This window comes from Gossypium hirsutum, chromosome D01 (genome assembly GCF_007990345.1).
Source record: "Gossypium hirsutum isolate 1008001.06 chromosome D01, Gossypium_hirsutum_v2.1, whole genome shotgun sequence".
NCBI lineage: Eukaryota > Viridiplantae > Streptophyta > Magnoliopsida > Malvales > Malvaceae > Gossypium > Gossypium hirsutum.
In genome coordinates this window covers 5,329,828-5,341,942 of record NC_053437.1, presented here as the reverse complement: position 1 = coordinate 5,341,942, position 12,115 = coordinate 5,329,828, and the positions used below count along the sequence as shown (strand labels likewise).

The window sequence follows — 12,115 nt, the reverse complement described above, 5'->3', positions numbered from 1 at the left end:
TTACCTTCCTACATTCACATGTTTTGTGAATATAAAAACAAAAAACGTGACATAATACAGCAATTCCGATAGTTCCATTAGCAGAAATCGCAGTGGTGTGGTCAACAAAAACTGTAAACAGATGGATTTAAAAAAGAAAAAGGATTGAAAATAATAAAATAAAAAAAGGAAAAGATGAAGTGGACTTGGATACTCAAAAGCGTGACAAAATGATAAGGTTAAAATGTGTGCGATGTACAACGAGAAAATGGTAAAACTTTAACCTATCCTAATTCTCACAAATGATTCCGCCATTGAGAAACAGTCATTCAGGCATTTCTTCTAATGGCAAACCTAAACAAAAACCAAGAACAATCATACAAGTATAACAGTTCTTTCCTTTCGGGAAAATTAAGATCTAAATAGAGAAGGGCCGCCGATTACGAGGCTATGAAACTACCTCGGTGCCTTCAGTACAAACTATATATGTATAATTCAGAGTTAAATCTTCAAAAATTAATGAAAACTAAAACAAGAGTGAGTAACGGCTCAGACTCGGGCTCACCTCGAGTCCCTTTTGTTCCCTTCTTTTTCCGGAGAGCATAAATATGGGATCGAAGTTCACACTCAGAGGGCAGTGATTTTTTTTCTCACACGGACTTTTATCTGCAGTTAAGGTAACAAGGTTAAAAAATGGTCAATTTTAGCTAATTGATGCAACGAGCTTACAAACTCACCTAGTCTTGGAACTGCCAAGAGTGAGTTCTAGATCATCTGATCCACATTCTTCATGAATCCTCTCTCCTTCCCATGGCTTTACTAGCCCTGTTGCATTGCTTCCGAATGCAAACTCATCGGAAATAACTTCAGACATTGGAACATCAGCTGTCTGATCTAAACCTGCAGCTATTGCAGGTGAGCATGTCCCACTTTGCCCGGGAGTCCACATGCGGGAACCCCCACCGGCTAAAACTTCCTCCTTGAAGCCAAAGGGGTTTGAGGAGACAAGGCTGAATGTGGGAGAAGTTGGTCGGCTATGAGGGGTTTGGAGTCCAGAAAACCACTCTGGGTCAGGAACAATTTGACGACCAGGACTAGGGGGAGTTGAAGAAGGCAGGAAAGAATGTTGTTGTGCACTCCAACCTGGAAGTGCAGATTGGTCCTCCCAATCATTTTTCATTCGTGGGGTTCGAGCAGTTGGTGAGCTCAATGGAGGGGTGACAGGAGCACTGATGGAACCACCATGAATATAGCTATAGGGACGCTTGGAAGAGGATGCTGATGAGGATGCAGATGAGAGGTTTTTGAGCCATGGGAAAAGAGAATTCACATCACCATTGGGATTAACCACATACGAAGAAGAAGCTGGGCTTGGAAAAGATGATGATGCAGGGCTCGGATTGTAAGAAGCACGAGGGCTTGGGTGGTAAGATGAACAGGGGCTCACTGTTGCAGATCCACCTACTATATCCATGCGCTCCACAGGCTTGCAACCCTGCAGAAATTAGATATTTATCAGTGCCCTAAATTCCTAGAATCACATGCAGCGATAAAATTACCATAACTGCAAAGTATACTCAACCCAGGAAATAGGAAATTTAAACAAATAGCATCTCAGAAACCAAAACTCATTCCATCATTTGATTAGACATGCAATTCCAGTTCTTATGAATGTCATTAATTCCACCACACTAGGGCATCATTATATTCACCCCTTCATTTCGCTTTTCCATCAAAATAATCCTATTTTCCATTTTAAAACATTTCATATGTGAACAATATCAGCTAATTGGAGCTTTAGTAATTGGGTCATTTTACACAATGTTATTCCACCAGTTCACATATCAGACATACAAATCACAATATCTACCCTGAAAACCTCATCTCTCTGCTAAATCCTCAGTTTGCTTAGAAGCAAAAACCCTTGTTTTATGCATGATAAAAACCTCAACTCCCCCTTTGAGCTGCAGTCTTAGACATAGTCCATCTGATTCAGAGTTCTAAACAATTGTAGGCCGTACTAATTAAATTAGTTGAGTAATCAAGCTAAGACATCAAAACAAGTAAAAATGGGGTAATAAATTGGCCAAAAGGTGTGATAATAAAAATGGGGTAATAAATTGGCCAAAAGGTGTGATAATTTGTAAATACAGCCAAGCAACCATAAACAAACAAAATAAATAAGAAACATAACATGTGCCAGAATCTATATAAAATCAATTATTTGCGTATAAAAATATTATTATATCTATAAAACCTTAAAGGCTTAAACACAATTATTAAAAAAATACAAACACAAACGGATTGCCAAGTCTGAAGAAAACGCAAATTCTTGTATGATCAACTGAAAATGAAAGTTAGGCAAAGTGGGGAACTGTGCAAACGAGTGACTCTTTGTTACTTAGCAATTAAAAAAAAAAAGAGTAAATCAGAGCACACTGTAAATTCACATGGTGCAAAAACTACAGTCACAATCATCAATTTAACAAGGGTAGTTAGGTCTTTCTCCTCGAGATCTATGCAAATTGGGTTTCTTTTTTAAGTGTGATGATCAGTCCCATGTTCTTTCTCATCTGGAATAACTACAAGTTATATGGAATACGGTCATCAAAGAAAGAGAGCATCTTTCGTTGGTACTTCACGGCTCACGCGTTGGCCAAAGTGAGAGTAAAAAAACACATAATAAAAAGATATTAAAAAAAGAGGGCTGACCAGATCTAAATAAGAGAAGACTAATAAAATGACGCTTCTGCCCTGATCCAGCATACAAAATTACACTAATACCTCAAACAAGAAGAAACACTAATAAACAAAAGCAGTGAAAAGAATTAAAAAACAAATTGATGCCGTGTGTAAAACACTAACTCCGGTTCGAGCCGTGCATTTTAACCGTTGGCAGCAGATCTTCCTGTTTCTCCGATTTCAACATTAGCCCGCCAGAATCGGCGTATGTTAGCACAACGGGGACACTTCCGTTGATTAACATGCACCGCAAGAAGCGGCACAAATTAGCATACGGACCGCAGTTTTATTGGAATTTTTTGTAATTATTAATTTATTATTACTCCATTAAAAACTATGATCTTCGTGCTAAATTACGCCAAAAGAAATCGATAAAGAGAGTAAATTCCGAAATAGCAATTTTCCGTTGTCTCGATTTTTCAAAAATTACAAACAAAATAAAACAAGCAATCTTAGAGTTCAAACAAGCTATTAACAAAACGTATATTTTCAGTGAAATTTCATTTTCAAACAAAACAATAACCGTTCCATTGGCATTATCTTCTATCTTTTCCCTAATAAGATTAATCAATAAACTAACAAAGAGCAGAAAAAAAAAGTTCAAGTGATGATAGTAATTTACGTTACGATAAGTAGTTCCATCGGGTTCGACGGTCCAACCGGCCTCGTTACAAAGAGCTTTGAGAACTTCGTTGTTATCGCAGTGCTTCGGAAGCTTATAGTTACCGTACATCCGAAGTCCGGCGAAGATCTTCGCTGCTATTGCTCTCCTCCGCCGCTCTCTCCGCTTGTTATTCTCTCGTTCTTTCCATGTCGGTAGCCTCGTCCCCGACGTCATTTCAAATCGAAGGGAAAAAAGAAGAAGAATCGATCCTAGAATTATTGAATTTATAGAAAAAAAATTGTCCTATTAAAAGGAAAACAAAAAAAAAAGAATTTGAGTAAAATTAATCAAAAATTTTAAAGGGAAAGAGAATAAGAATCGTGTGTGTGAAGTTAAAAGCGATGATTTTTTTTGCTGCAACGACGCCGTTTCAATCGTGAGCTGATCGGAGAAGGATCTTAAGTTTAGAAATTTTAGATCGGCGACTGAAGATATAAAACGGCGGCGCTTACAGACGGGTGAATCGGTGGGGAACTGTGAAAGCAGATTTGATAAAATCTAGTTGGAGGTGGAATCGAATCGACGGATTAATGGGTAGACCGGGAAACCGGGAATGGTTTTGGGTTGTTAAAGTTAAAAACCCGGGAAGAAAAACAGAAGATGTATGTTTGATAGAAAAAGCTTTGAAATGAAATGAACAAGTGCTTGGAAATTAACACGGATTTGCGAGGTGGTCAGCTAAAACTGTACTTATTGGATATAATCGCCCTTGATCTTTTCTCAATTTACAACTTTGCCACTGATCATTGAAAATTTTGCTAATAAAATACAGGTGAATAACAATGTAAATAATTTAAAATTTGCATCAACATCAACTCAAAGAAGTTGTTTTAAAGAAAAAAAAAAATAGAGGCAGAGGATTTTTTAAGCATTAGCTGAACAAGTCCATAGATATTAATGTGTTGAATAATTATTATATCTTGGAATATAAAATTTTTTTATATTTAAATTAATTTTTTTTAAGAAAAAGGAGGGACAAATTGGAAAAAGTGAAAATGCAGATGATAAAGCGACATGTTAGTCTCTCTAACTGCGTGACCAAAGTGTGACGTTTGGAAGCCACGTGTCCAGTATTCTTATTATCGGTTCAGCAACCGTCTTTGTCGTCGATGACTATCCAATAAGAAAAGCAAGATAATAATAATATCACAAGTGTCAAAAGTTCGGCGCACGTGCGAGTTTACTCCCACCGGCCCAACCCAAATAAATTAATAGATAAACAAAAAGTTATATAACCGATCTCTGTGTCTCCATGTGTGGGAGTCCAGCAAAAGATGATGCGGACTCGGGGGGACCTCCCACCTCTGCTCCCTTTCACGTGATCATGCAGTTTAGCGTGACGATAGATAAGGTGGGACCCATCTCCCATTAAATAAAATAAAATAAAAAGTATATAACAAAATATATAATTAGGAATTTACGAAAATTATAGCTGAAAATTTTTACTGTTTGCTTATAAATTATCTACACTTAAAAATACAGTTTTATTTTTTTATTTATAAAACGTCTTCTTTATTTTATTTTTATTTATAGATAGGGATGGGCTTTTTTTTGTTTTAACTAAAAAGGGATCATTTTCACAAATTTAAGATATTTTCAATAAAACTGATTTTTTTGTTGACTTGAAATTCAGTTTTGGTTAACCAATAGTGTTTTTGGTCATATTTTTTGTCTATTTTTTTGAACTTTGAAAAGGACAAAAAAGGAAAAAGATTGGTCAAAAGTCAAATTTATGTTGGTATGTCTTGTGACTTTTTATCAGTTTTGTTACTTTCCTTTCTCTGTGAGCGTAAATTATAAAATAATAACAAATAATTACAATTATAATTAATTATTATAAATATAAATGGATTAATAATTGAAATATAAAATTCATGCATGAGAGTAAAACTCAAACCTAAAGTTTATAACCTTGATAATTTTAATTTTGATATTAAACCAAAATTTCATCAATAAATCTAAAATGATATTAAATAGACATTACTCCCAGGAAATAGCATATAATTACTTGTTATTTGTTAAAACAATCAAATGTATTGAAGCTTGAAAGTTTATTAAACTAACCTAAAGCCCTTTAAAAAAATTTAAACTAAATTAAATATTTTCATCAATTATACATAATTTTAATTGATATAATAACCAATTAAGTTTCAATGTTTATATATATTATCAATTTAAAAATATCTATTTTTTAAAAAATACAAAATTAAAAAACATATATATAAATAAGCAAAACTTGAAAACTTTAAGGTATTATACAAATTAAAATTATGTACAATTGACAAAAATATTAATTTTGTAATTAAATATATTTAGATGTTCACTTTTAAAATTGACGGGATTAAAATATTTAAAAAAATAAATTTACTCAATATTAAAATTGAAAAAATCTTTTTATCAATTAAAGCATAAATTTTTTTAGATTAAAATTTTCCTTTTTTTATCCCGAATATTTACTCAAGTAATTAATATAAAAAGAATTTTTAACTCTACAATCAAGATTTAATATAAAACACATGTATGTTTCAGGTTTTTTAATAATATTTCACGTCTACTTGTGAAATTTTTAAAATCTAGTAATAGCGCAGTAAATGATTTTTCATATTATTAATTATTTGTCAAGTCAAAGTAAGAAAAAGTATGGTATCAATAGATTCAAAGAGTAATAATTTACTTGTGACTCATCCTTTATTTTTAAACAAATTAAAATAATTTAAAGTAAAAAAAGGGCAATCCAATTGAATTTTAGCAGGGAATCATCTAATTTATTTTTAATTAAAATAAATAATTCGGATATTAATTGAAGAGATCAAACTCTTAAAGCATATAAGATAAAAATAAATACATGACAGCGATATATATAAACAATGAAAGCTATTATGAGAACAACTTTATCATAAACCCTGTATCCTAACAAACTGTTATTTGGATATTTAAGAAGGTTTAAAATAAATTTTGAAAAAATAGTTGGATACATGTAAAATATGATTTTGACTTAGATTTTAATATTAGTAGGAATAAGATTTGAACAAATGTTGATTATTTTACTTGTATAATAGTGTGATCCGTATCTGATCTGATCCAAACAACTCTAATGAAATATACATGCATTAAAAATTTTCTATAAGGTAAAAGAAGTTAATTTTTTAATAATAAAAAGGAAAAAAATTTACCGTGGTCTAGTTATTCGGTGTTCATGGTAATGGATGATGCAAATAATGATATTGTAGACGAGGTGTTTGGGGGCGATTGTTGAGGAGAAAACAGAAAAGGTCTTGGTGGAATTGCTAATGATTGAAGATTTCCTTGTAGCATCTCTAGCACTTTCGTCATCGACGGTCGGTCTGATGGATTAGTTTGAATGCACCATAAGCTTACTATAATCATCTTCTTAGTTATTTCTTCATCTTCTGCTGTGATTCCTTCAAGATTGAATGCTTCTTGTGGGAGATGTTTGTAAATCCATGAGTGAAAGTTCATTTCACTTGTTAGAGACCTTCCGGCATGAACGTTTTCCCTTGCTCCAACCATTTCAAGGACCATCATCCCGTAGCTATAAACATCGGATTTGTAAGAAATGCCTCCGAAGTTTCGACAAAATAGTTCTGGAGCAATGTATCCTATTGTTCCTCGAGCAGTTATCGATGAAAGAATGCTTTCCTTCCGCTCGCATAACTTAGCAAGACCGAAATCTGAAATCTTGGGAACGAAGTTTTCGTCTAACAGGATGTTATGTGGTTTTATGTCCAAATGCAAAATCCTGGTGTTACATCCTCGATGTAGATATTCTAGTCCTCTAGCAATGCCAACAGCAATTTCAAACAATGTTTTCCGGTTTAGCATACAAATTTTATCCGGCGATCCGTGCTGGTAAATAAACTTATCCAATGATCCATTCGGCATGAATTCATAGAACAAAGCTCTCATCGAACTCTCATAACAAAATCCAAGAAACGTCACCACATTGACATGAGAAGTTCGACTAATACTCGCCACTTCATTAATGAATTCCTCTCCATCCTCCCTTGATTCACTCAGGACTTTAACTGCAACAAGACAACCGTCAGGCAACTTGCCTTTGTAGACAGTGCCGAATCCGCCTTCGCCGAGCTTGTCTTTGAACGACTTGGTGATTTTCTTGATGTCTGAATAAGAATATCGCTTTGGGGCAAGCTCTGAACCGTATCTCATGATGAATGCTTCAACCCTTTTAGTGTTCTTACTTATATTCTGCTGTAAATTCATCAGCGTCCCACTTGACAACGATCCTTTCTTAAGCTTCAAGGCAAACGCCACAAGGCAAATTACCATAACAGTAACCCCAACCACTGCAAACCCTGTTTTAAAGGGATGGGATCAGTTTCATAATAGTTGATTTTCATTCTTCCAAATAGAGATATAAAGGAGTCAGTATATTTACCTATGATTAGTTTAATCTTCAAACCGGTACCTTCAGATGACCCTGTAACGTTAAATCCAAGAAATTTAGAATTCCACTTTCTCATACAGGAACTTCCTATAAGAAAGTGACCATGCCACGGTAAAAATAGATGATTATGTCAAGTTCTGACTATATTAGTACTCTTTTTTGACACAATGCTTAAAACTATCCATAAATAGGAGGATAATACTATTCAACGCACTCGGACTCGCATACTCCTGCATTAGCAACAATGTCTATGTCAATCAAACTAAAACTCAATCGACCTATGTTTGAAGTTTTAAAAGTTTTATCATGTCAAGTTTGATAATTAAAAGGTTAAAATATGTTTATAGATACTTGCATTCTTCACAAATTTAGAATATAATCCATATATTTTTATTTTTAAAAATTTAATCTCTATTTTTTATATTTCAATATTTAGGCTCAATTGTTAATACTCTTTCTTTTATTAAATTCGTTGGTATGGCATTTTAAAATTAAAAAAGAAATACTCACCTGGAAGAAATATAACTAAAAAATAACATTTTAATGAACTCGAATTTTGCAAAATAAGTTTATCAGTGTTATCAGTTTGACTTAAATTTTAAAATCAAAAAAATAAAGAGACTAAATTCTTAAAAATAAAAATATAAAAACTAAATTCTAAATTTACGAAAATACGAGTTATAGATTTTTTTAACCTCAGAATGAGTTTTTCAAGAGTAAAGATATAGTTGTTTCTTTGGCTATATTACTCTTGCTTGTTAATATATGAAAAAAAACCCTCTAAAGTTATTTAATAATCAATTCAACTCTCAATTGAAAATAACACCCAATTGAGTTTTAATCGAATATATACAATCAATTAAACCTTAAAGAAAAAAATAATTTTCGTGTAAGCCCCTAACACTATTAAATTTGACATGTGATAAAATATGGTATTTTCCTTTAAAATTTTAAAAAACATAAAAGATTTCTAAAATGTTCTTTAGAAAAATCTAAAATTATATAATAAAAAACTTAAATTTTCAAAAAATAAAATAAAGAAATAGAATTTTTAAAATTTTATAAAACCGCAAAAAAAATAAAAGAATTGTTAAAATAATAGGATTTTTTTAAAAAAAAATAAAAAGTTAGACTTTCAAAACTTATAAAATTTATTTAAAAATAATATAAAATTATTAAAAATTAGAATTTCCAAAAATTATAAAAATTGCAAAAAATACTAATTTTTTTTAGAAAATTAAAAAAATAAAAATAATATAAAATTATGAAAAAGTGTCTACATGATTTATTAAGGTGCCACATAAAAAGTTTAACTGTCGAGAAAAAAAAAATCAAAATTTAATTAACATAGAAGGCAGGAGGTTCAGGTTCTAAGAACAACAACATGTTCCCACACAGCACTAATGCTTATATTGATGATATCAATAAATTGATCAATCATGTCTCCTATAATTTGTTATATTTTTATAATTGTTATACAAATTTTTAATAATTTTCTATTATTTTTAGTATTTTATAATTTTTTGCTTTTTTAAAAAATATATAATTTTTTTAATTATAATAAAAACACGTGCATTTTTTATAATTTTAAAATTTTAATTTTTTTAGTAGTTTTTTTATAACTTTTGAAAATTCTTTTTTTAAATTTTTTTGAAAAATCTAAATTTTTTATAAATTTTAAAATTTTTTTAATGTTTTTAAAACATTTTTAGGGAAAATTACTATATTTTGTCACACGGATAACTTACCAATGTTAGGTGCTTACTCAAAAATTGATTTTTCAAGTGCTTAATTGATTGTTTATATTTAATTAAGGCTTCAATTGAATGTTATTTTCGATTGATGGTTCAATTTATTACTAAATTATTAAGCAATTTCCTTGTTGTTTTTTTAGGTAAACTACACCCAAGATATTAAATTATTAGTACATTTACGTTTTGGTCACTCATCTTTAAAAAGTTACAATTTGATTATTGAACTATTTAAAAGTTTTCATTTAAGACTAGGCTATTAAAATCGTTGTTGTATGGCCTTCTCCGTTCACACTGCCTGCACCAATCGAAAGCTCTTCTCCCCTTTCTTGTTTACAGTTTAGTTTTTTTTTATGAAATAGCTAGGAAAATCACGAATCTACAAACCAAAATCGAAATAGTTTTCTTTTCCAATCTCCGACACTGACCATCAGATCGGCTTGAATCTAATATATGTTCTACTCATCAATGGGTACTGATCTACCATACCAATTGTCAAATTATCGCTTAGAGCTTCTTAGTCAGACTTTTTTAAAGAAAACTTTAATAGCCTAAGGACTTAAATAAAAACTATCGAATAGTTCAATAACTTAAATGAAAACTTTTTCAATTATAATTTTGTAACTTTTTAAAATTAAGTAACAAAACCTAAACTTATTAATAATAGTGTAGTAAAGTTTACTTCTTCTTTTTTCTTTTTTTTTTTCCTTCTGTTTCGTATAAAAAGCAACCATATTACATGTAACTTTAGAATAATAAAATATTCGCATTCGTTTGCATTAAAGTTGATGCTTTTCACCTAAACTATATTTCAAATTGACTGACAGCAGACAACTGATTCAATACTGTGTTTTGATTTTATATTAACATAATCCAAATTCTTCATATTTATGCCCATCAAAAGCCACTTCCCAGCAAACAGAATCCATGTGGAGTTCACGATTGTGATATATATCAAAGGGATGTAAGCACCTAGATTTTGATCTCGGTTGAAAAAGCTGCAGGTTTTAGAAAATTTTTCTAGTTTCTTTTCCAGGGAAAAAAAAAGGGTGCTCTCTAATGCATATATGAAGCAATTAAACCAAGAAACCTGATTAATTTGATCCAAAAAACTCTAATTATTCAAAAGAAAATGTGTTTTTTACTGCATACCAGATAGAAGACAAGTTGATGCATCAGTATGATTTGGGCAATAACAAGTGAATTGATTCGAACTCTTATTATATCCACACCTACCACCAGAACCATTGCAGTCTTCACATTTGGAAGCTATATTTGCATCCCATTTCAATCCAAATCCATTACCAAGTGGCAAAACCAAAGTGTCTGGAGTTGGGTTGCTCTTGATTGTCTCAACTGCAGTATAAAAAGCTGGAACAATCACATGGCTATCACAAGATCTCAACCCATCTTTCACTTCAGTTGAAAGGTTGCCCAGAACAGATGCTATAACATAGTAGTTCACCATATCTGTTCCATTGCCGGTGCTGCAGTTAAACAGACTTGGAAACCCTGAAGATATGTTGGAAATCAAAGGGCAATGGTAATACAATGTTATGTTCTCAAGGTTCCAAGCATAACTCAAAAGGTTGAAGTTCAAGGTGGTATTGAGCAGGGTTTGGGGACAAAGGTTTTGAAGATAATCAGTTCTGGCTACAGTGAAAGCTTGTATATCCATGTTGATTTCGATGACTTTGTAACTTACTGACATGATTGTGATCTGGGTTTCTTCACCTTCCAGGCAAGTTAACTTTAACCCTGGTTGCCCACAATTCTCAGGCCTGTCACCTCCCCAAAAAGGGTAGCTAACATTTTTGAGGTTCCCACAATGGAATTGTTTGCTGCAGACCATATAGTTGTCATTGCTTGAACTTGATAAGGTTGGAACTTGAGCTAATAAAAGGATGATGATGATGAAAAAAACCAGGGATGATGAGGTTGCAGAGATATTAAAGGAAGCCATGTTGTTTGGTAAAAGCACTAGCTTGAGAGAGAATTTGGCAAAAATTTTCATCCTAACCAAAAAAGTAAAGGTTACATCAACTTGGAAATGGAAGAAATTAGAATATTATGAATGTCATCAAGAGAACCTTTATGGTTAAAGAAGTTATTAATGATTCTAGTCACTTGAAAGTTAAAAGGAAGTTCCCCATCTTTGTTGATATTTTTAAGAGGACAAAATTGAAAGACTTTAGATTGCAGAAAGAAAGGGGTATATAAGAAAAGGAATAGTCATGGAAACTTGGTTAGCCATTATTGAATCTTATAAAAGTCGTGAAAAGTTAGTGAGTGGATCTACGTTTCCAACCCAAATATCATTTATAATCGAAAAGGAAAAGTGAGAACTAAGGATATTGTTCGATTGCTTGTATAAAATGGTGCAGCTTTATTAATTTAAGTCAGCAAGGATATTAAGTTCCAAGAACAGTACTGGAAACCAAAGTAAGCCAAAAATCGACAGTAGTTAAAAAGAAACAAATCAAGATACTCTTTATTAATTTAGTCGCTGCTTCTATATTTATCTCAATCATTAACTTTAATGCTTATAAT

At 31.8% G+C, this 12,115-nt stretch overlaps 2 protein-coding genes across 4 annotated transcripts; both read right to left on the bottom strand.

Annotated features, from left to right (window-relative positions):
• Positions 1-190: 190 nt before the first annotated feature.
• Positions 191-4,272, bottom strand: LOC107934685 (BES1/BZR1 homolog protein 4). 3 transcript variants are annotated; one of them, XR_001693985.2, is made up of 4 exons: positions 3,344-4,043; positions 717-1,474; positions 545-645; positions 191-333 (listed from the first exon to the last, which is right to left on the bottom strand). XR_001693985.2 is itself a non-coding variant. In XM_016867166.2 (3 exons), the coding sequence occupies exons 1-3, from the start codon at positions 3,557-3,559 to the stop codon at positions 642-644; spliced, it is 978 nt and encodes a 325-aa protein (XP_016722655.1). In that variant the 5' UTR covers positions 3,560-4,272; the 3' UTR covers positions 191-641. The 3 variants fall into 3 exon arrangements, 2 of the variants coding, with proteins under 2 accessions (XP_016722655.1, XP_016722656.1); XM_016867166.2 differs by having other exon boundaries at positions 191-645; positions 3,344-4,272; XM_016867167.2 differs by lacking the exon at positions 191-333 and having other exon boundaries at positions 630-1,474; positions 3,344-4,046.
• A 2,085-nt stretch (positions 4,273-6,357) lies between these two features.
• Positions 6,358-11,722, bottom strand: LOC107934656 (LEAF RUST 10 DISEASE-RESISTANCE LOCUS RECEPTOR-LIKE PROTEIN KINASE-like 2.1). Its single transcript, XM_016867136.2, has 3 exons — positions 10,718-11,722; positions 7,806-7,847; positions 6,358-7,722 (listed from the first exon to the last, which is right to left on the bottom strand). The coding sequence occupies exons 1-3, from the start codon at positions 11,577-11,579 to the stop codon at positions 6,569-6,571; spliced, it is 2,058 nt and encodes a 685-aa protein (XP_016722625.2). The 5' UTR covers positions 11,580-11,722; the 3' UTR covers positions 6,358-6,568.
• Between the last annotated feature and the right edge of the window lie 393 nt (positions 11,723-12,115).